This window comes from Triturus cristatus, chromosome 7, assembly GCF_964204655.1.
Source record: "Triturus cristatus chromosome 7, aTriCri1.1, whole genome shotgun sequence".
NCBI classification, from domain to species: Eukaryota; Metazoa; Chordata; class Amphibia; order Caudata; family Salamandridae; genus Triturus; species Triturus cristatus.
Window position 1 is genome coordinate 1,872,291,763 of NC_140590.1, and position 21,439 is coordinate 1,872,313,201.

The 21,439-nt window shown below is 51.1% G+C and overlaps 1 protein-coding gene across 6 annotated transcripts in view; it reads right to left on the reverse strand.

The window, feature by feature from the left end:
- Positions 1 to 248: 248 nt before the first annotated feature.
- The window catches only part of LOC146813555 (uncharacterized), an 88,834-nt gene continuing 67,643 nt past the window's right edge, over positions 249 to 21,439 (reverse strand). For all 6 annotated transcript variants that reach the window (XM_085620331.1, XM_085620332.1, XM_085620330.1 and 3 more), the window contains one exon: positions 249 to 1,975. In XM_085620331.1, coding sequence (XP_085476457.1) covers positions 1,341 to 1,975 — 635 coding nt within the window. In that variant the 3' untranslated portion in view covers positions 249 to 1,340. The remainder of the gene's footprint in view (positions 1,976 to 21,439) is intronic.

Sequence of the window (21,439 nt, forward strand, 5' to 3'; positions counted from 1 at the left end):
CATTTATGGCTTGGAAAATCATGAACATTTACAAATTCAAATGGCCCGTAGAGTAATTGCTTCCATCACAGAACTACACACAAACTCTGTCTCGCAGGCTTCTCTAGGACCCAAAAGAGGCAAAACAAGAAACCATTACTCCCAAAACACTCGCTGATTGGGAGCTGGACCTTGGTGGACAGATCGTAGCACCGCCCCAGAGCTGTCAATTCACTGGTAGGGTTACTGAAGACTAATTAAAGAATTAGAAAATGCAATCATTAGTTTAATACTTCTAAAAAAGATGGTGAAATCCTTTCTATAAATGTACACTCTTTACTTAATAAAATGCTCATAGCGAGAAAGGTCATGTGAGACGCTCCACTTCTTAAGTGACCTGAATACAGGCCAACAGAAAGCATAGCCTTGGGGTGTCTCGCATAAAAGTACAGTCTGCTGAAATTGTGTTCAGCCATCAGATTCATCAAACATCCTCGTGATCCGTTCCACTGAGTGCAATAGCATAAACCTAGACTTCTTTTACAGTACTGGATCAACTGAGAGCGCTTTTCGACTTGTATTGAGACTGCAGAGGAATTGTAATTTAGGACCAGCAAAGTGTACTTGGCAGAGAGGAGGGCGTCTCATAGGGACCATGTGGCTATGTCAGGTGTCGCCCTAACTCAGTTCTGGATGCTTAGCCAACATCATTTGGTATCCTGTGATTTTTTTAGCCAATACATGCAATGTCAAAAGGGAAACTATAGGCCCCAGAAAGCAACATCCCTACTAGTTGAAACTGATTAAAGTGTTGATGCAAGACCTAATGGCTTTGTCAATGCTTGTTACCCTCTTTGTCGCACATTCTAAAATATTATCTCTCACTTTATTTCTCTTGAAAGTCTGAACTTTGAGGTACCCAAGAGGTAGAAGAAACACTGGACTCCAAAGCAGTCCTGTGCGAGGCACACCTTCAGCAAAAAGACAGTAGACCATGCCAGCTAACATGGCATACCATACCCCCATTGCGTGAAATTCCACAGATATGCACCCTCCAGCAAAAAGACACTAGACCATGCCGGCTAATGTGGCCTACCATACCCCCACTGCGTGAAATCCGACAGAACATTATAATATTCATGGCAGTGTAACCATAGTTACACCTGATTTCTGGATGTCCTGTGTGGCTCTTGGACTTCGTCTTTCACGGGTCCTGAAGTCATTTAGAGCTGACGCAGCTCTCCCGCATCACTCGTTGACGCATGCTTGCCTTTGACCCTGCACTGTGCTCCCTCCACTGCCCTTTGGCTAAGTTTGCACTGTACAAACACCACAGACATACATTTGCCAACAGATGCGTTTCACAGTCGTGTTGCGTGATTCTTGTGTATCCTCTGGTGATCAAGCAGATGGTCTGTTCGCTTGAAGCTTTTTCCACAAATGCTGCACTGGTACGGCCGTTCACCTGTATGAATTTGTTGGTGTCTAAAAAGTATTTCTTTTTGATTGAAACTTTTTCCACAGGTAGTGCAGTGATAGGGTCTCTCTCCTGTGTGTATTCGAGTATGTCTAATAAGGTTTGGCATTGCCGAAAAGACTTTTCCGCACACAGTGCATTTGTATCCGCCTTCATCTTTGCGTTCTTGCTGGAGTCCTGCGTGGCTTCTCTTCTGGTAGAGCTGTGATCTGAACCCCTGTGCGGGGCTTTGTTTGTGTGGAATTGTGTGGTACCTTCCCACATCCCTCTCACGCCTGCTGTCTGTTTCTGGTATGTACTCCATAGGTGTCATCAGAAGGACACTGGAAAGCTTTTGTCGATTGCACTCGCTTTGCGAACAGGCGGGTCCCTCGCCTCGAGGTTGCTGATCACTCGATGACCACATTTGGCTTATCGACTCTTTAACGCTGTCGACCAGGGTCGCTGTGAGCTGTTCGGCCGTAGGTTCGCGCAGGGCTGGTTTATCCATCAGGTTCTGTCTCTTCGTGCTTCCATCCCCTGTTAGATGACAAGTGAAGCAAACACTTAGTATCAGTCAATCAAGGTTTATCCAGCGTGACTACTCACCCGTGAGGGTCTCAACCACAATGTCTTTGCATCTCTTTTACACATTACAGCATTTCAATTTCAAAACAACAGAGGGCGGATTTAGATCTCAGAGGACAGGTTACTCGTTACAACGGTGACGGATGTGCCGTCGCCGAAATAGAAATCCCACAGGATCTTATGGGATTTATATTGGGATATAGGTCACAGCTGCGACAGTCACCCGTCCCCTGAGATCGAAACCAGACCCTTCTGAGCAGCGGTAAGGAACATTCTGTACTAGGGTCCGTCATTCCATCCACTAAAAGAACTATTTTACTTATATGAAAAAAATAACATTCTGCAATCCACTGAGTTCAGACACTACAAAGGGTAAGTGACGATCAGTAACGCCCTGAACGTCTCAGGATCGTTTAACAGACACAATAATGAGAACGCAACCACTTGTGAAGGTTTAGTTATTTTAATGAAGGCAAAATTAATACAAGGAATAAACAAAGGTTATAGTCACTGGAATCCTCCAGGCTAAGTACGTTACCAGCCCACACCTCGGATGGTCCTAGCCGTCCTCTGCATATACGCCGATCCCGGCGTATGCCAACAGAGGGCAGAAATGAAATGGCCGACAATGCCAATCGGTAGGCTGTGAGGGGCACGAAGAGTGTTGGGGAGAATCGAGGAGTCAGGGAAACACCCAGCCGGGGTCTCTACCTGAAGGGAGCAGCCGCTCAACCTCTTCCTCAGACTGCACCGGGACGCGGAGTCACCTCCTGGTGATGCGTCACCGATACCCCAATCACAAGCAATGAAGACTGAACCGAGATCAGCCGCTCGATCGATCCTGTGGACTTCCGAGTCTGTAACGCGGCAAACACCTCCTGGTGTGCGTTACAGCTGGCAGTCCCTGTATCTCTGGTCGGGCTGGGAGTTACGACTCCAACCAGCAAAAGCGCCACTGCGCTTTGACTCAGCCGAGTCAAAAAGCGAAGCTCAATGGTTATCCGGTAGAGCTTCCGGGTCCTTCACAGGTGACGATGGGGCAAGACACGGCCCAGGGAGTAACGACTCGACCTTGCCTTACTGGAGCACCACTCCGGAACACTGCTCTTCACTAAGCAGGTACGTCGGTGTGAACACAATATCCGACAGCGTTGTACCTCCCGGTTCCTCCCTTTATAGGGCGTGTTTTCCTTGAGTTATGTAACAGCTCTCCTGTTTACATAAGGGCGTGTTTTCCTTGAGTTATGTAACAGCTCTCCTGTTTACATAAGGGCGTGTTTTCCTTGGGTTATGTAACAGCTCTCCTGTTTACATAACCTCTCAACCGCTAAGCATCCTGGGAGATGTAGTCCGTTTTCGCTGGTTACCGTTTTCCTCCCCTCGCATGACAGGAAGTCTTGACAGTACATCCTCCCTCTCAGCGGCGCCCCACGGGTCCAGCGCTGGCAGGAAAACGCCGATGGAACAAGGAGACCAAGCGCGGAGCATGAACCCCTTCAGCCGGTTCCCATGACTGCTCCTCCGGGCCATAGCCTTTCCATGCAACCAGGTACCACAGCTTCCCCCTGCGCCATTTGGACGCCCGTATGCCCGACACTTCATACTCCACCTCCGACTCCACGCATACCGGCCTAGGTGTCCCAGACGGCTTGGAGGGCGCTGGTTTGAGCAATGATACATGAAAGACAGGGTGTATCCGCAATGACTGGGGCAAGCACACCTTCACGTTCACGGGACCCATACACTTGGTAATTCGATAGGGGCCCATGTACTTGGGATGGAACACACTGTTCTTTCGAAACCTCATGTTTCTTGTGGATATCCAGACGTAGTCTCCAGTGCGGTACAGTGGCCCGGGCCTTCTCTTCCTGTCTGCCGCAGCCTTGTATCTTCTCTTGGCCTCTATTAGGACAGCCCTTGAGCGCATCAACGTGTCTTTTATGTGTGCCACCCTGTCCGCTGTGGCGGGAATCCTGTCCTCTCTGAACGGATGTAGAAATGGCAAGAACCTGGGATGTTGGCCATAGTTGCTATAGAACGGAGATGCCTGTGTGGAGCTGTGAGTGGCGTTGTTATAGGCTATCTCCGCAACCCATAGCAAGTCGACCCATTCTTCCCTGCCCTGGTCCACAAAACATCGCAGATACTGTTTGAGCGTTTGGTTCAGGCGCTCGGTTTGGCCGTCCGTTTGAGGGTGGTAGCTGGTGGACAGGGCGGTCTTAACATGCAGCGCAGTGCACCAAGTCTTCCAGAATTGCGCAGTAAACTGCGACCCCCGGTCCGACACGATCACCCCAGGTAATCCATGCAGTCGTACCACATTCTTTAGGAGTAGTGACGCCAATTCCCCGGCCGTAGGGACTCTCTTGCAGGGGATGAAGTGCCCCATTTTCGTCAAGTAATCCACCACCATCAGTATTGCCGTCATCCCCTGGTCTACCGGTAGGCCCACCACGAAGTCCAGTGATATGCTATCCCATGGTCTATCCGGGGTCGGAAGTGGATGTAAGAGCCCTTGGGTTCGGCCATGGTCGGCCTTCATGGTAGCACACGTAGGACACTCCTGTCCCCACCTCCTGACATCCACTCTCATGGTTGGCCACCAGAAATGCCGTCCCATGCTAGCCACCGTTTTTTCAAAGCCCAAATGATCTGCGCATGGAGAGTCATGGCACCAGATGAATGCTTGTTTCCTTAGCCTAGGCGTGGGTATCAATAGGCACCTGCCCTTCAGGGGTATCCCGTCCTTCAGCTGCCATTCTCTGTGACTGAGGAGCCACCTCCGCCATGCGAATGACCTGATCCCTCTCTTTATTCCCCTCAGGAAAGTATCCGGTTGGATAACCCCCAATACCCTCCTCGGGGAAATGATGGAATGCTCGGTCGCAGGCAATGGTTCCTTAACTGCAGATTGACGGGACAGGGCGTCCGCCTTCCGGTTTTCCGTCCCTGGCCGATATGTGATGCGGAAGTTGAACCCCGCAAAGAAGATCATCCACCGCAGCTGTCTGGGAGAAAGGTGTCTTGTGGCCGTCATGAACTGTAGGTTCCGATGGTCCGTGTACACCGATACCACATGTCTTGCCCCCATCAACCAATGCCTCCATTCGGTGAAGGCGTCCTTGATTGCGAGAAGCTCCTTCTCCGCAATATGGTAGTTGCGTTCGGCGTCGTTGAGTTTGCGGGACATGTACGCAACGGGATGAAGCACCCCTGTGTCGTGGTTGCGTTGGGACAAGATAGCCCCCAGCGCCACATCCGATGCGTCCGCTTCCACCACGTAGGGGAGATCCGGATCGGGGTGAGCCAACACCGGCGCCTTACCAAAGGCGCTTTTCAGGGCCTCAAAGGCTTTGTTCGCTTCAGGGGACCAGACAAACTCCTTGGACTTCCTCAGTAGCTGTGTGATTGGGGCCACCAATCCTGAAAATCCATCTATAAACCGCCTGTAAAAGTTGGCGAAGCCAATGAAACTTTGGACGTCCTTCACGCTTTGGGGCACCGGCCATTCTTTCACCGCCTTGATCTTTCGTTCTGCCATCTCCTGTCCCTCTGGACTCAGCATCACTCCGAGGAATTCCACGGATGTGACGTGGAAGTCACACTTGCTGAGTTTACAAAACAGCATGTTTTCCCTCAGCTTTTGGAGCACAGCTTTGACGTGGTGTACGTGCTCCTCCACACTGGACGAATAGATGAGGATGTCGTCGATATATACGACCACGTAGATATCCATCTCCTCTCTGAATACCTCATTCAAGTACTGAAAGGCTGCCGGGGTGTTGCACAGACCGAACGGCATGACGAGGTACTCAAAAAGGCCAAACCTGGTCTTAAAGGCGGTCTTCCACTCGTCTCCGTCCCTCATGCGCACCAGATGGTATGCCCCTTTCAAATCCAACTTGGTGTAGATACGAGCTTTCTTGACCTGTTCCAGAAGTACACTGATGAGAGGGAAGGGGTACCGATTCTTTACGGTTATCGCATTCAATGCCCTAAAGTCCACACAGGCTCTCAGCTCCCCATTAGCTTTCGGGATGAAGAAGAGTGGCGAGGCGGCCGGAGACTTGGACGGGCGGATGAATCCTAGCTTGAGGAGTTTATCCAGGTACCCCCGGAGATGCACGTTTTCAGGCTCCGTCAGGGCATACAGCCTGCCGCTGGGAACGCTGGCCCCTGGCACCAGGTCGATCTGGCAGTCAAACTGTCTATGTGGTGGTAGCACTTCCGCCTTCACCTCATCAAATACATCCTCAAAACTGTGATAAGCCTGGGGGAGAGCCACATCTTTTTCTGCCGCTGTAGCCACCGTCTGACTCCCGCTCTCATCTGCGTCAAGGGATTCCGTTCTTATTCCACAATGCAGGATGCAATACGGTGACGTCAGTTCGATGCGATGTGTTGGCCAATCCACAGAGGGGTTGTGTTTCTGTAGCCACGGCAATCCCAATATGACGCCATATTGGGGCGCTCGGATGATGTTAAAATCGATTTGTTCCAAATGGTTCCTCCCACATCTCATCGGAAGGACCCCCGTGTGCTGTCCGATGGGCCCCGTCACCAATCGCCTTCCGTCTACAGCATAGACGTCTTCGGGTACAGCTTTGGGAAGAAGCACTAGCCCTAGCCTGCATGCCTCGTTGTGGTCCATAAACATGCCAGTGGCCCCAGAATCCACCATGGCCACAACGGGTATCCACTGGTCATGCACTCCCACGTGCACCGTGAGAAACGGGTGTCGTTGTCCCTTAGTGACCGAGTTGGAAAGTGAAGGGATGGATGAGTGACTCCGAGATGCCCCTTCTTTGGTCTGGGAGTCCTCTAGTTTTCCGCCGGTACGTCCACCACGGCTGTTACCGACCGGTTGGCCCGATAACGTGACGTCTTCGGTTTGGCAGGGCATTCACGTACGTAGTGGCCTTTTTTGCCACAATATAGGCACAATCCTTGTTTACGGCGTGACTTTCTCCGTAGCTGTGAGGCTCGCTCGTATTGCGCCGATGTCCATGGGTTCTCCCTTGGATGCGGTGGTAGTTTCAGGACTTCCCACTGTCACATAGGATGGAAGGGAGTTTCCTTTTCTCCCATGAACCCCCTTTCTTTCACTTAGCCTATGTTCCAGCCGTAATACCAGGTTGATAAGGCCCTCACATGTCTTGGGTTGTGGGTCAATATGAGCCACGGCGTCCTTGAGCTCATCGCACAGCCCGTGATGGAAGAGCGCTGTCTGTTTAGCAACAGGCCACTTAGTTTCCGCAACCAGCCTTCGGAACGCGTTGAGATACTGCACCAGGTCGTTGGATCCCTGTCTCAACTCAAGCATTTCACGGTCCGCCGTGTACGAGTCCGCCCTTCTGTCGAAGACTTTCAGGAATTCCTCGCGAAAAGCACCCCAATCACATAAGATGGGGTCGTCCCTGCTCACCAGAGGTACGGCCCATTGTGCCGCGTTTCCAGCCAAATAGGATATAAGGAAAGCCACACGAGCCTGACTCGTGGGGAACGCCCTTGGTTTGCACGATAAATGTAGCGCCACTTGTGTGAGGAATACCTGCACTGTGTTAGGATCCCCACTGTACCTCTCTGGTGTTGCCAAGGGGACGGCTACCGGCATTTCCACTACTACCGCAGGGGTTTGGTTCGTGAGGGAGGTGCTGGGCGTGAGCGGGTCCAATTGGATAGCATCCAGTCTGGCTTTTACATCGGCTGTTTCTTGCCTGGAGGCAGCCAATTCAATTTGCACGGTCGCTAAAGCAGCCAGCACATCATCAAGTGTTGCCATGTCTGTTATCGACCGGGAGACAGTTAGTGTTATTAAGGTCGGATATTTTGTAACGCCCTGAACGTCTCAGGATCGTTTAACAGACACGATAATGAGAACGCAACCACTTGTGAAGGTTTAGTTATTTTAATGAAGGCAAAATTAATACAAGGAATAAACAAAGGTTATAGTCACTGGAATCCTCCAGGCTAAGTACGTTACCAGCCCACAGCACGGATGGTCCTAGCCGTCCTCTGCATATACGCCGATCCCGGCGTATGCCAACAGAGGGCAGAAATGAAATGGCCGACAATGCCAATCGGTAGGCTGTGAGGGGCACGAAGAGTGTTGGGGAGAATCGAGGAGTCAGGGAAACACCCAGCCGGGGTCTCTACCTGAAGGGAGCAGCCGCTCAACCTCTTCCTCAGACTGCACCGGGACGCGGAGTCACCTCCTGGTGATGCGTCACCGATACCCCAATCACAAGCAATGAAGACTGAACCGAGAGCAGCTGCTCGATCGATCCTGTGGACTTCCGAGTCTGTAACGCGGCAAACACCTCCTGGTGTGCGTTACAGCTGGCAGTCCCTGTATCTCTGGTCGGGCTGGGAGTTACGACTCCAACCAGCAAAAGCGCCACTGCGCTTTGACTCAGCCGAGTCAAAAAGCGAAGCTCAATGGTTATCCGGTAGAGCTTCCGGGTCCTTCACAGGTGACGATGGGGCAAGACACGGCCCAGGGAGTAACGACTCGACCTACCTCCGTTCTTGCCTTACTGGAGCACCACTCCGGAACACTGCTCTTCACTAAGCAGGTACGTCGGTGTGAACACAATATCCGACAGCGTTGTACCTCCCGGTTCCTCCCTTTATAGGGCGTGTTTTCCTTGAGTTATGTAACAGCTCTCCTGTTTACATAAGGGCGTGTTTTCCTTGGGTTATGTAACAGCTCTCCTGTTTACATAACCTCTCAACCGCTAAGCATCCTGGGAGATGTAGTCCGTTTTCGCTGGTTACCGTTTTCCTCCCCTCGCATGACAGGAAGTCTTGACACGATCACATCTACAGCTCAGCGCATGTTCTGCAATCCACTGAGTTCAGACACTACAAAGGGTAAGTGACGATCACATCTACAGCTCAGCTCATGTTCTGCAATCCACTGAGTTCAAACACCAAAGGGTGAGTGAAGATCACATCTACAGCTCAGCTCACGTTCTGCAATCCACTGAGTTCAGACACTACAAAGGGTAAGTGAAGATCACCTCTACAGCTCAGCTCATGTTCTGCAATCCACTGAGTTCAGACACTACAAAGGGTAAGTGACGATCACATCTACAGCTCAGCTCATGTTCTGCAATCCACTGAGTTCAGACATCAAAGGGTAAGTGAAGATCACATCTACAGCTCAGCTCATGTTCTGCAATCCACTGAGTTCAGACACTACAAAGGGTGAGTGAAGATCACCTCTACAGCTCAGCTCATGTTCTGCAATCCACTGAGTTCAGACAGCAACGGGTAAGTGAAGATCACATCTACAGCTCAGCTCATGTTCTGCAATCCACTGAGTTCAGACACTACAAAGAATAAGTGAAGATCACATCTACAGCTCAGCTCATGTTCTACAATCCACTGAGTTCAGACACCAAAGGGTGAGTGAAGATCACATCCTCAGCTCATGTTCTACAATCCACTGAGTTCAGATACTACAAAGGGTAAGTGAAGATCACCTCTACAGCTCAGCTCATGTTCTGCAACCCACTGAGTTCAGACACTACAAAGGGTGAATGAAGATCACCTCTACAGCTCAGCTCATGTTCTGCAACCCACTGAGTTCAGACACTACAAAGGGTGAGTGAAGATCACCTCTACAGCTCAGCTCATGTTCTGCAATCCACTGAGTTCAGACACTACAAAGGGTGAGTGAAGATCACCTCTACAGCTCAGCTCATGTTCTGCAACCCACTGAGTTCAGACACTACAAAGGGTGAATGAAGATCACCTCTACTGCTCAGCTCATGTTCTGCAACCCACTGAGTTCAGACACTACAAAGGGTGAGTGTAGATCACCTCTACAGCTCAGCTCATGTTCTGCAATCCACTGAGTTCAGACACTACAAAGGGTGAGTGAAGATCACCTCTACAGCTCAGCTCATGTTCTGCAATCCACTGAGTTCAGACACTACAAAGGGTGAGTGAAGATCACCTCTACAGCTCAGCTCATGTTCTGCAACAGTTGTCTTTGCAGCTTTCATAAGTCCCACCTGAAGGAACAGTTCCTCCTTGTTGGGACGGGACCGTGCCCTGCATGGTGTAGGGTTATGCTCCTCGATCCTCTGTGACCGTCTGCATATCGTGGCTTTTGCTTGTGTCCCCGCTTCAATTAATCTAAGCATGCATGCAGAGCCCGAGGCCTGCCCCTGGCTGAGGGAGATCCTGGAAGTGTCCTGTTCTGGAGCTCAGCAACAAGCGGGCCCTCATTGTTGATGGTACACTACTGTCCGTGCGTGGATGTAGCACAGATCACATGTGCAGCGTACTGTCTTTAAACAATCAGCAGGGTGATCAGATCTTTTTATGTAGGTCACAGGAAGGAGCCTGCAGTTGCTTATTAATGGGTTTGTCAGGTTCATGGCGGACCTAGATCTAGTGCCTAATTTATCCAAGTCTTATGTCATGGAAGTAGGCAAAAAACCGGCTAAGAACTATAGCTTCTCAATAGGTACCCATATAATGGAAAAAGTAAAAACTTTTAATTACCTGGGGATTGTTTTTGACCAAGATCTCAGTTTTAAACCCCTAGTAAGCCTGAAATGTAGTCAATTTCCGAGTGCTGTGGGATCCATCATGAATTTCGCAACAAGATTGGGTCGTTGGTCCCCGCACGAAATTATCCAATTATATAGTTCAGTTTGCTGCTCAAAGACCCTCTATGGAAGCGAGGTATGGGGCTTTCGTGATATGGAGAACATTCAAAAAGAAGAAGACAAATTTCTAAAAAGGCTTCTGCAGGTCCCCATAAGCGTCTCTTCGTATGTTGCCCACGAGGAATTGGGCATAGATTATCTTACCGATAAAGCTGCCTCGAACCCAATTTCTTGTTGGGTAAAAATATGGACTAATCCAGAGGCCACCCTGAGTAGATTAATCATACAGGATTGCATGAAAGGGGATAAGTGGCTTAGAATACCATGGTTAAGATATGTAGGGGATGCTCTGACCAGGCTGGGTCACGAAAAGTTCTTTAACGACCCAAGCACGCTGGCCATTAGAGATAAGGGCAGCATAAAGAAAGCCTATAGGCAGTACTTGGCTAGGACCAGAGAGGCAACAGAGGGGTCTAAAAGTATAGTGAGATTACACCAGCTCATCAAAACTCAGCCGGGCATGGAATTCTATTTGGCCAACATGTACAATAGACATGATAGATATTTAATGTCTAGATTTAGATTAGACTTGCTGCACCATATTCTGGCCGTCCCAGCAGGTTTTGTACATGACATAAGCTTAAAAGGGTGCTGCGGCTGCGATCTTAGATCTCCGCAAGACACCCTGCATTTTGTTTTACTGTGTCCCTACTTTTCTTACCTACGTTCATTGTTTTTAAAAACATTACTCAAACGTGCTAATATTGGACAGGCCAAAGTGGCCCTTTTATTTCTTAAGCTTGCTGCTGATCCTTTTACATTGTTCAGCATGGTACATTTCTTGCGTCTGGCAGTCAAGCTGAGAAAAACTTGGGGAGAGGAGTAATGGGGTCGACCGTATCGAAAATGAGCAGTAACAAAAGAACTAAAATTAAGAAAGGAATAGAGTACAAGTGTATAGCTCTCCCGCACAAGGACGACATGGATTGTTAGCTTTTAAAGTTGCTTGTTTTAATATGAATTATTTATTAATGTATGGAATACTGTGTTCTAGAAGGCCCGATTGTATAACATGTATCTTTTATGGCTATTTTTTTAATAACCGAATAAAGATTATTTGAATTTGATTTGATTTATGTAGGTCACTCAGGTTGAGACCTACCCACCTGGGTGAAGTGTCACTTCTGTGCACTGACCTAGCACTGACATCCTGAGTGGTTGTCTGGTGTGTCGGTGTGTAGCATGGGTCATATAAGCATGGTGAGTGGGTGAACCCCAGTAATGAAAGCCAGTGAAATCCCTTTAGATACCCCTGACCCAGCCAACCATCACCAAGATGGAAGTGAAGGTTGTGTCCCCGACAGCGGGAGGGCATTGCTGGCATTCCTGAAGCTGCAGGGAGGAGAGCTGGACACTGAGGGGACAGGTCTCTTCCAGAGATTCAATCACACCCTATGCTTAGCAACAGACCTTAATACTGCCATTGGGTGGATGGTAGGGGTGAGGGGCAGAGCTGCACACTTTGTTATGCAAGGTTAGCAATGTTTAGGCGCGGCCTGCCCTTTTGTTTTACCCTGATGACTCATTCAGTTTACCCACGTGCAGAATCCTCACACCTCTCTTATGGGGGCTCCAGGACGGAGACGACCCTGCTGTGAAAACAATCGCTCTGTGTCTGGTGTGTGTGCATAGGCCTAAGCCCAGCCCTTGGCATGTGTGGTTCTGGACGTGTCCTCTGATCTGGAGGGGGCACCAAGTGTGTCCTCCCTTGTTGACACTGTACTACTGCCCCTATGTGGATTTGGCATGTCGAGTTGTGTTGGCAGCACGCTGTGTTTTAAAAACGAATAGTGTATTGTTATAGGAGTAATTGCAGTGGAGGCCTACTGGGCCCAGCCATGCAGAGTTCTGCGTCTCTGCCCTTACCCAGTCCTTAGCGCTAACATACTGTGGGACATATTCTCAAGAACGTGTGGTAACTACCGCAAGAGTAGGTTATCGCAACTCACCACATCGCAGTCCATCGCGGGAAAATAACTCTGAGTCAACGTGGTATTCCCAAGCCGGCGGCAACATGCGATAGTCCCACGACAACGCGTCAAACCAACGCGTTAAAACCAATGCAACGCCGCTAAAATGCAAAACACCAACGCGAAAAAAGCAGCGATGACAACAATCGCGATACAAAAATACGTGAAAACCAGCCACAGGCCTGCAATCCCCACGCGACATGCGGGAAAATACACTACAAAAGGTGAAAAAAAGCAAACACAAAAGCCAAACAACAGCGAAGCACAATGGAGTCAGCCGGAGAAAGTCCAGGGGACAACCAGAACCCCACAAGCCCCCTGGAGGACCAGCCTGGGACCTCGGGGTCAGGGAAGGGCAAGGAGAGGAAGAGTAGGAAGAAGCACTTCTGTCCGCAGGAAAACAGGATCCTGATAACGGAGGTGGTAGAACACCATCAACTACTGTTCGTCACCTCCACTGTGTCATTGGCGACAATATATTGGACTATGTCAGTCCATCGTGGACAAGGTGAATGCAGTGGGAGTGCTGAAGAGGACAATGGACGAGGTAAAGAGGTGCTGGAATGACGTCAAGCGAAAAACCAAGCTGAAACTCGCCAACAACCAGAAGGCAGCAATGCAGACTGAAGGTGGGAGTCCTGCGCCACAGGAGGAGCTGGACGAGATGGAGGAAATTGTGTCCACAGTCATCAGTGGGGAGACAGTGGCAGGAGTTGGAGGACCGGACACTGCTCAACATGACCGGACACAACAGCACCAGGGTGAGTAACGACCAGGGACTGGGGGGATGGGGGTGATGGGCACAATGGCACACATGCACAATTGAGCTCAGCACAGCTGCGGACAAATCATGCCCCAGACCCCAACTCCCACCAAGAGAACTATGTACCCAAGTATGCAACATGTCAGCACTGTATGAGCACAGAAGTCAAGGGCACACCGCATGTAAGGGATAAGGGGCAGCAAAATCAGAGCTGCAGGGGTGACTCCCCCAAAAAGCGGCACACACATCACATGCAGAGCACAACAAGATTGACAACGATGTGGCACAATCCGCAACATGTCTACAATAGAACAGGGGACACAACTGGTCCCGCTTGTGTGTGCAGTAACTGGACGATCACATATGGCATTGCCGGGAAATGTGAGTTGACAATGTACAAGTACAAACACACATCAGTGAAGTGGTCGAAATGTCCACTATCCCACATCACATAGGCAGCTCCCCACAAACAGTCAGAATGTACAATGTCATTCAGTCTGCATGTAAACATGTTCAATGCATCAACATACATGTGAACACAATGTTAAACTGCATCTCCCCTTCACATTGCAGAGGGAAATTCAACACCTCCTGCAGAGCAGTCCCAACCTCTCTTCTCTGATGACGAAGAGGACAACCAGACCTCTAACTCCGACGCCCTACTACAGCTCGTGGAGAGCCTCCCGAGCCCACTGCCAGGAGCAGGGCAGCCCAGCTGCTACGAGGAGAACCCACTCCCTGCACAGTACACACAGCAGGCGGCACCCACCACCACGGCTGCCTCACAGGACCCCCACGACCAACACATGGCCTTCCAACTCCGTGTGTTGGGGTGCCAGGAGAAGCTGGCCGAATAGGTGCAGGTGGGGTTCGACCGCTTGGCAGACAAACTAGACGCCATACGTGAGTGTCTAAGTCCTATCAGGGATTACTCACTGTCCTTAACGGACATGCACAGTCCGCTCCATGCTCTCCAACGAACCATGGCCGACATCGCCAGGATCCTGACTCAGAGGCAAGAACGACTGGCCAGTCATAGTGGCTCCAGCAAGCTCGCCCGGGAGTTGGGATTCATGTGGAGGCTCATGGAGGACAGGGAGCGTAACCATGCGGAAACAGCGGCTGACACGGCTGCACACCAGCGAGAGTTGGCTGGGTCCCTCAATGCCATAAAGACCATCCTCATGGCATTGCTGCCACAAGGCCTGGCGCCCATGCATGCTGCTGCTACCACTCCATCCACATCTCCGGCCACTGATGTGTCAGTGCCACGCAGTGCGGCAGATATTCCACCTCTGGCCCCTGTGGTGTCACTGCCACACAGTGCTGGAGATAGAACACCACCACCCACATGTGAGGCACCTGAAACGGCAGAGGACGAAGATGCGGATGAATCTGGCCTCGTGGTCATAAGGAAGCAGTAGCATCCATGTCCGCCATATGGCCTCTTACTGCTTGGTTCTGCCCTCAGCATCATCCCCTTCCACTGTCCCCCGATGCATTCTGCGACACTCACCATAGACCTCGACTGCCATATTCTGTTTGCTTGCCCATGACACAGATAGCAGACTGTGGACTGAACTCCTCCACTACTGAGGAACATGTAATTCACAGAAGGACTCTGGCTGGCCCGCCACGGGCCGATGCTGCAAGGTGGGCTTTGCATGGCCCTGTACTGCTCCGCATACAACACTCCATTGAATGTGCATTAAACATTCATTTTCACAACGATGTGCCATGTCTATGATCTTGCAAGTGTGGAGGCATGAATGCATGTAGGGTCAATGATTGCACCTTATGTCCATGTTGCTCATGTTGTGGGACTTAGGTCACAGGGTGACACATTGCCGATTGCGTGCCGGGTGGCGCCGACACTAGAACGGGGAAACATGCATTTGTTACTTCCTTGTCCAGGCCAGAACGGAAGCACGCACACAGCCCCGGGGTCATTGTTCACACCCTGGCCAGCCCACTCCGCTCACGCTCACAGGGGGGGACAACAACGCTACATGTCCCAAGTCTTCCCGGTGGGGATCTGCTGCTCACAGGTCTAGTTGTCCGCATGCCACGGGCACTCCCTCATGACTTGTTCACACCCATTCGGCACCGGCGTCACAGAACATGTGACCGTGCCAATAAGGGCCTGGCGCACGTGCTGGACGCCATGTCCACTCTCCGACTGGATGTCTCCATATGGGTATCATTTATGCATGAGGGCCTAGGGCCCTGCCACGTCACATCGCCCAGTGCCGGGGGTGACATGATGGCGTCTGCACCACGGGACTCATTCATAAAGGGTCCATGGCTAGGGGTGCACAGACTTTGTGGCACTGGATGCACTGCGGCAGGCACAGGCACACCACCACGGGACGGTGTCTTTCGGTGCACTGAGGTAGGGGCACCTTCTGTGCTGAGCTGGTATGCAGCCTGCGATGATGCGCCAACCGGGCGTTCCGGAATGGTGGCATTGGTGTGAGCCCTGCTGGACCGCAGTGTAGGCCTGAGCCAGCGGGCAGTGCGTGCCTCCCGCCACGTGGCGTCACCTCATGTAACGCCCTGAACGTCTCAGGATCGTTTAACAGACACGACAATGAGGACGCAACCACTTGTGAAGGGTTAGTTCTTTTAATGAAGGCAAATAAAATACAAAGAACAAACAAAAGTTATAGTCACTGGAATCCTCCAGGCTAAGTACGTTACCAGCCCACAGCACGGATGGTCCTAACCGTCCTCTGCATGTACGCCGATCCCGGTGTATGCCAACAGAGGGCAGAAATGAAATGGCCGACAATGCCAATCGGTAGGCTGTGAGGGGCACGAAGAGTGTTGGGGAGAATCGAGGAGTCAGGGAAACACCCAGCCGGGGTCTCTACCTGAAGGGAGCAGCCGCTCAACCTCTTCCTCAGACTGCACCGGGACGCGGAGTCACCTCCTGGTGATGCGTCACCGATACCCCAATCACAAGCAAGAAGACTGAACCGAGAGCAGCCGCTCGATCGATCCTGTGGACTTCCGAGTCTGTAACGCGGCAAACACCTCCTGGTGTGCGTTACAGCTGGCAGTCCCTGTGTCTCTGGTCGGGCTGGGAGTTACGACTCCAACCAGCAAAAGTGCCACTGCGCTTGGACTCAGCCGAGTCAAAAAGCGAAGCTCAATGGTTGACTGGTAGAGCTTCCGGGTCCTTCACAGGTGACGATGGGGCAAGACACGGCCCAGGGAGTAACGACTCGACCTACCACCGTTCTTGCCTTACTGGAGCACCACTCCGGAACACTGCTCTTCACGAAGCAGGTACGTCGGTGTAAACACAATATCCGACAGCCTTGTACCTCCCGGTTCCTCCCTTTATAGGGCGTGTTTCCCTTGAGTTATGTAACAGCTCTCCTGTTTACATAAGGGCGTGTTTCCCTTGAGTTATGTAACAGCTCTCCTGTTTACATAAGGGCGTGTTTCCCTTGAGTTATGTAACAGCTCTCCTGTTTACATAAGGGCGTGTTTCCCTTGTATGACAGGAATTCTTGACACCTCACAGTTCACAGAGTTAGTGTCACCTATTGGGCTGAGCGGGTGTGCAGCCTGCGATGATGCCCTGTGCACTGATGTGTTCTCTGCCATCGCAAAATCAAGACCCAGAATCATGTGTGTGACCTGGTGGCCTGCAGGGCATGGCTGCATGATGTGGAGGGTGCCATGGTCATGGGCCATGGGCTTAGAGATCCAACCGGCATGTGGTGGGCCCTCTTGGAGACACAAAGGTGGCGGAAGGTGAGCAGTGAGGCCTGGTCGCGCAGGGTTGGGCAGTCTCCACTGGGCGGCAGGAGGGGCTGGGGTGCAGCAGCCTGTGTGCCATTCATGTCTCTGGCAACTGTTTCAGATGAGTAACCTGGGGGACTGCAGTGTGTGCCGGCATGTGGTTGGAGACCCACCGGTGGCAGCAGGTGAGCAGTGAGGCCTGGGTCCACAGTGTCGGCACTCTCTTTCTCTCTCCCTCTCTCTTTCTTCATCCCTCTCTTTCTTCCTCCCTCTCTCTTTCTCTCTCCCTCTCTCTTTCTCTCTTCCTCTCTCTCCCTCTCTCTCTTAATCTCTCTCTTTCCCTCTCCTTCTCTTTCTCTCTTTCTATCTCCCTCTCTTTGTCGCTCTCCCTCTCTGTCCTTTGATGGGCGCATGACACACCTTCTTATCTGTCTTTCAGTCTTGCAGTCTGTGACTTATGGACTGCCCAGAGAAGACACGCAGTGCCTCTTCATGATTGTTTTTATTTGTTGCATCTGTAATAAAGGTTTTGTTTGGGTTGTGTGTTTCAATTTTTGTGGCCACGCCGGTCTGTTAGGTGTTGTGGTTGTGCGACTTCAGGCGATTTGTTTGGGTCACGGTTTCGTGGGGTTGATGTGTATTCTCCTTGTCAGGAGGGAGGGGGCAGTAGGGGGGTCCAGGGTGGGGGTGGAGGTATGTGTTGCTGCCCTCTTGGTGCTGCGGGCTGCATGTTCAGTTGCTCGGGGGCATCTGTTGTTCTTCATGTTTGGCTATGAGCTGTGCTCCCTTGGCTGCAGCCGGTTGTCATCCGACTTTGCACTAGGTCAGAGCAGGTGTTCATTTCCTGCTGCTAACACGCCTTATCGCCCGTTTTGTGTTCTTATCACAGATCGGGCTGGTCGTTGAGAATGTTGTGGAGTGGTATTGTCGCGGCTTTTTGCTCGGGAACGCCTACTCTGCATCTCATTAGCGATAGTTGCCGGGGTCATCCGTGGCGATGTTTTCTGAGGTTGCTATTGCAGGGAAACTGTGGTATCAGCAGTTTGCACTTGCTTGTGAATGGGGCGATGGATATATCGTGACTTTGGCTGCGCTAAAGTGCCGTTAACTCGGCGATAGCTCCTTGAGAATATGCCCCTGTGTGTGCTAAGAATGGTGATGTGTACTGTCTGTGTGGCACATGCATGCAGTGTGTAATTGAGCCAGAGTAATATGGGCCAGTGGAATCTGTTCTGGATGCCCCTCGTTTGGCTGTACACAGGAGTGAGGGTGTGAATTGTGCACAGTCAAGGTGTACTGCTCAAGTTCCTGGTGCTGAAGGGAAGAGACACAGACACTGAAGTGAGGGGAGTAGAGACAGGGCTCCTCGAAACATTCTGGACCTCCTTTATGAAGTGCTGCATCACTGCGGTAAAACAGCAATGCAACACTTTTCACTGCGCCCTCTTTGCGATTCCATGGATACGCCGTATTTGCTGTTTGGTGCACCATGTCGCAATCAATGACAGACATGTCTGTGATCCTGACGTATCTGTCGGCGCTAAAGTCATACATTGCTGGAGGAAAGAGATCCAAACACTGAAGTGAGGGGAGTAGAGACAGGGATCCTCGAGACATTCTGTGAGACCTTTTGACTAGTAACGAGCTGCTAATTACTTAGTTCCTGTGAGAAGGTGGCCTGATATATGCTGTCCACTAGTTCTAGTGGGCACCCTGTATCAGTCCAAACAACCCCTCATGGTGCATGGTTAAAGACAACCTTTATTGAAAGCTATCCTAGTGGTAGCTATGGAGAGCAGCCTTCAGTCTAAGTCTTGAAGGAATGTAAAGCAGCTTGTTTTACCAGTCTATAATCTCTTGAATGATCAAATGAAAGGACAACCACACCAGGTATATATTCAAAATATATGTATTTAGGTTAAAACACACCCCTCTAGTCTCTTTATGAGACTGGAGTTCGAAGTACTTAGTTTACAAGTTAGCAGAAATCAGTAATAGCACAAATACACGTTTGGGCCCAAGGGGCGTACCAAACCAGATACCAAAAAAGTGGTATAAGAACCACGACTGGGATAGACACTAGGCCTATAGCCTCTAGAATCGCTGGGACCCCAAGGAACCACCAAAGGTAGTGACACAGGGGACCCACGGGGACTGTATGCATTGTGTAAATAGAACCGCGGGCTTTCGTTACCTTCTATGGGCAATGTTGTGGTTGGAAAGTTAAAAATTAGGGACACTTCTAATCGAGTCAGGACCAAACCCTTTTGGACTTAAGAAGTTCTAGGGCTAGCACCCATGGGAGCACCGGAGTACTCAAGTTACCTCACCCAGGGAAGCCGGGTGCATAGGTGTCTTTTGGTGTCGGGTCGCGTCGTCGATTTCAAGGGGAGCCTGCAAAGAACTGCTGCTGCCGTGAAGAGGAGAAATGTCTGAAGAGATCCAAGCCTGGATCTAGGATGTAAGGAACCTGAAAGCAGAGGGGACAGAGTCTGGGTCACTTGCCAGCGACCGAGGGCAGGATGGACCAATGCCCACAGATGTTGGGTGCTTCAGGTGAGTTGATGGGTGTCTTGACTCTTCAGCCACGAGGTCCAGGAGGCGTCGACGAAGTCCACGAGCCAGATTCAAGCTGTTCCACGAAGTCTGTCGAGTGCTGCAGTGTCGGCGACCAGGATGGACCCAACAAGCCTTGGCAACGGCAAGTCACTGGAATTCAGAGAAAGGACTGCGGTGCAGACCAGCAAGGTCTGAGGAACTCACCCAGCGAGGGTAAGTCAGGGCACGTCTGGAGCAACCAGGAAAGCCCAAGCAGAAAAGGAGTTGCCTCCGTGGGGACCTGCTAGTCAATGGGCTAGTGATCGCGAAGGAGCCTCAAGCGGTCACACTTGAAGCTGGCCCACGGGTCACTCGTGGAGTGGAGGCCAACAATCTTCGGTGCAGGAGGTGCACAAGGCTGGGGCTACTCGGAGCCCAAAGCACAACTACGAGGAGGACCAGGAAGATAGTGTTGCTGCAAAAGTTCACGGTATCCAGGGGTCATGGTTCCACGTCACCCACGATAGCCATGGACCTCAGCTTTGCTGTGGACTCAGGGTAGCCTCGGGGAAGTCTGGAAATCCACCTCTGGTGATGCAAAGACTTCGGCGTCCGGCAGGAGCTTCAGCGATGAAGACCAGTCAGTTGCTTCGTTGGTGCCTGCCAAGCAGGGGAGTCACTCCTTGACCCCAAGGGAGATTTCTTCCGTCTTCTAGTTAAAGTAGAATGTCGAAGGTCCAGGATATATGTTGCAGAGTTTCGTCCAGGGTGATCTAAAGTCCTAGGGACTGGATTCCTATACTTACAGTAAGTTTAGGGGATGGACTAACTCTAAGGACCCACCTATGGGTGGGCCTGGAAAGAGGGGTGGTTACACCCATTTCCTTTGTCCAGTTTCGCACCAGAGCAGGGGCAGGTAGCCCCTGCAACCGGTTTGAACTGGGCTATGCACAGGGACAGCAAACGTGCCCCCATTGCAGGACTTCAAAGCACCAGAGAGTGCTCCCGCCCCACCCCAATACACATCTGCCTGTCTGGGAGGTGGTCACACCTCCCTTCGACAGAAAACCTATTTTCCAGGCCTCCCCTGCCGGAGTTTCGGTCAGCAGCAGGAGGCCAGACCCGTGTCTGTGGCAGAGGCATCCATTTTGTAATGACAGGGCTCAGGAAAGTCCTACCGGGTTTAGCTAGTGTGAACATGTCTGGGGCTCAGCTCATGCTTGGGCATCCTCTCACATAAAACCAAGCACTCTGCATTCAGGATTGTCAAGGCCTGCCATAGGAGTGGCGTATAGGTTTATATGTGTCTGTATATATGTGTGGATATAGGTAGCCTATACCACTGTAAGGGGTGCAAGCACACCCTTACCCAGGCTGCAGTTGCAGACCTGTGGTGCCATTTTGGAGTGCTTCCCAGGGGTGGCATAATATATGCTGCAGCCCCTGGTAGGCCTCTGAGGTACCTATGCCCTAGGTACATAGTATACCATATACTAGGGGCTTATAAGGCACTCCATAATCCAATTAGATATATACCTAATGTACATGCAAACCATTTTAGAGAGGAAGCAGCTAGGCGGTGGTCCCGATTAGCAGGGCCACAGCCAGACTAAGGTTGAAGAACAGTGAAACACCAGCAAAAGGTGGGGATACCCATGTGAAGCAGATCCTACTCGCCTACAGTCCCCCTGAACATTGCAACATTGTG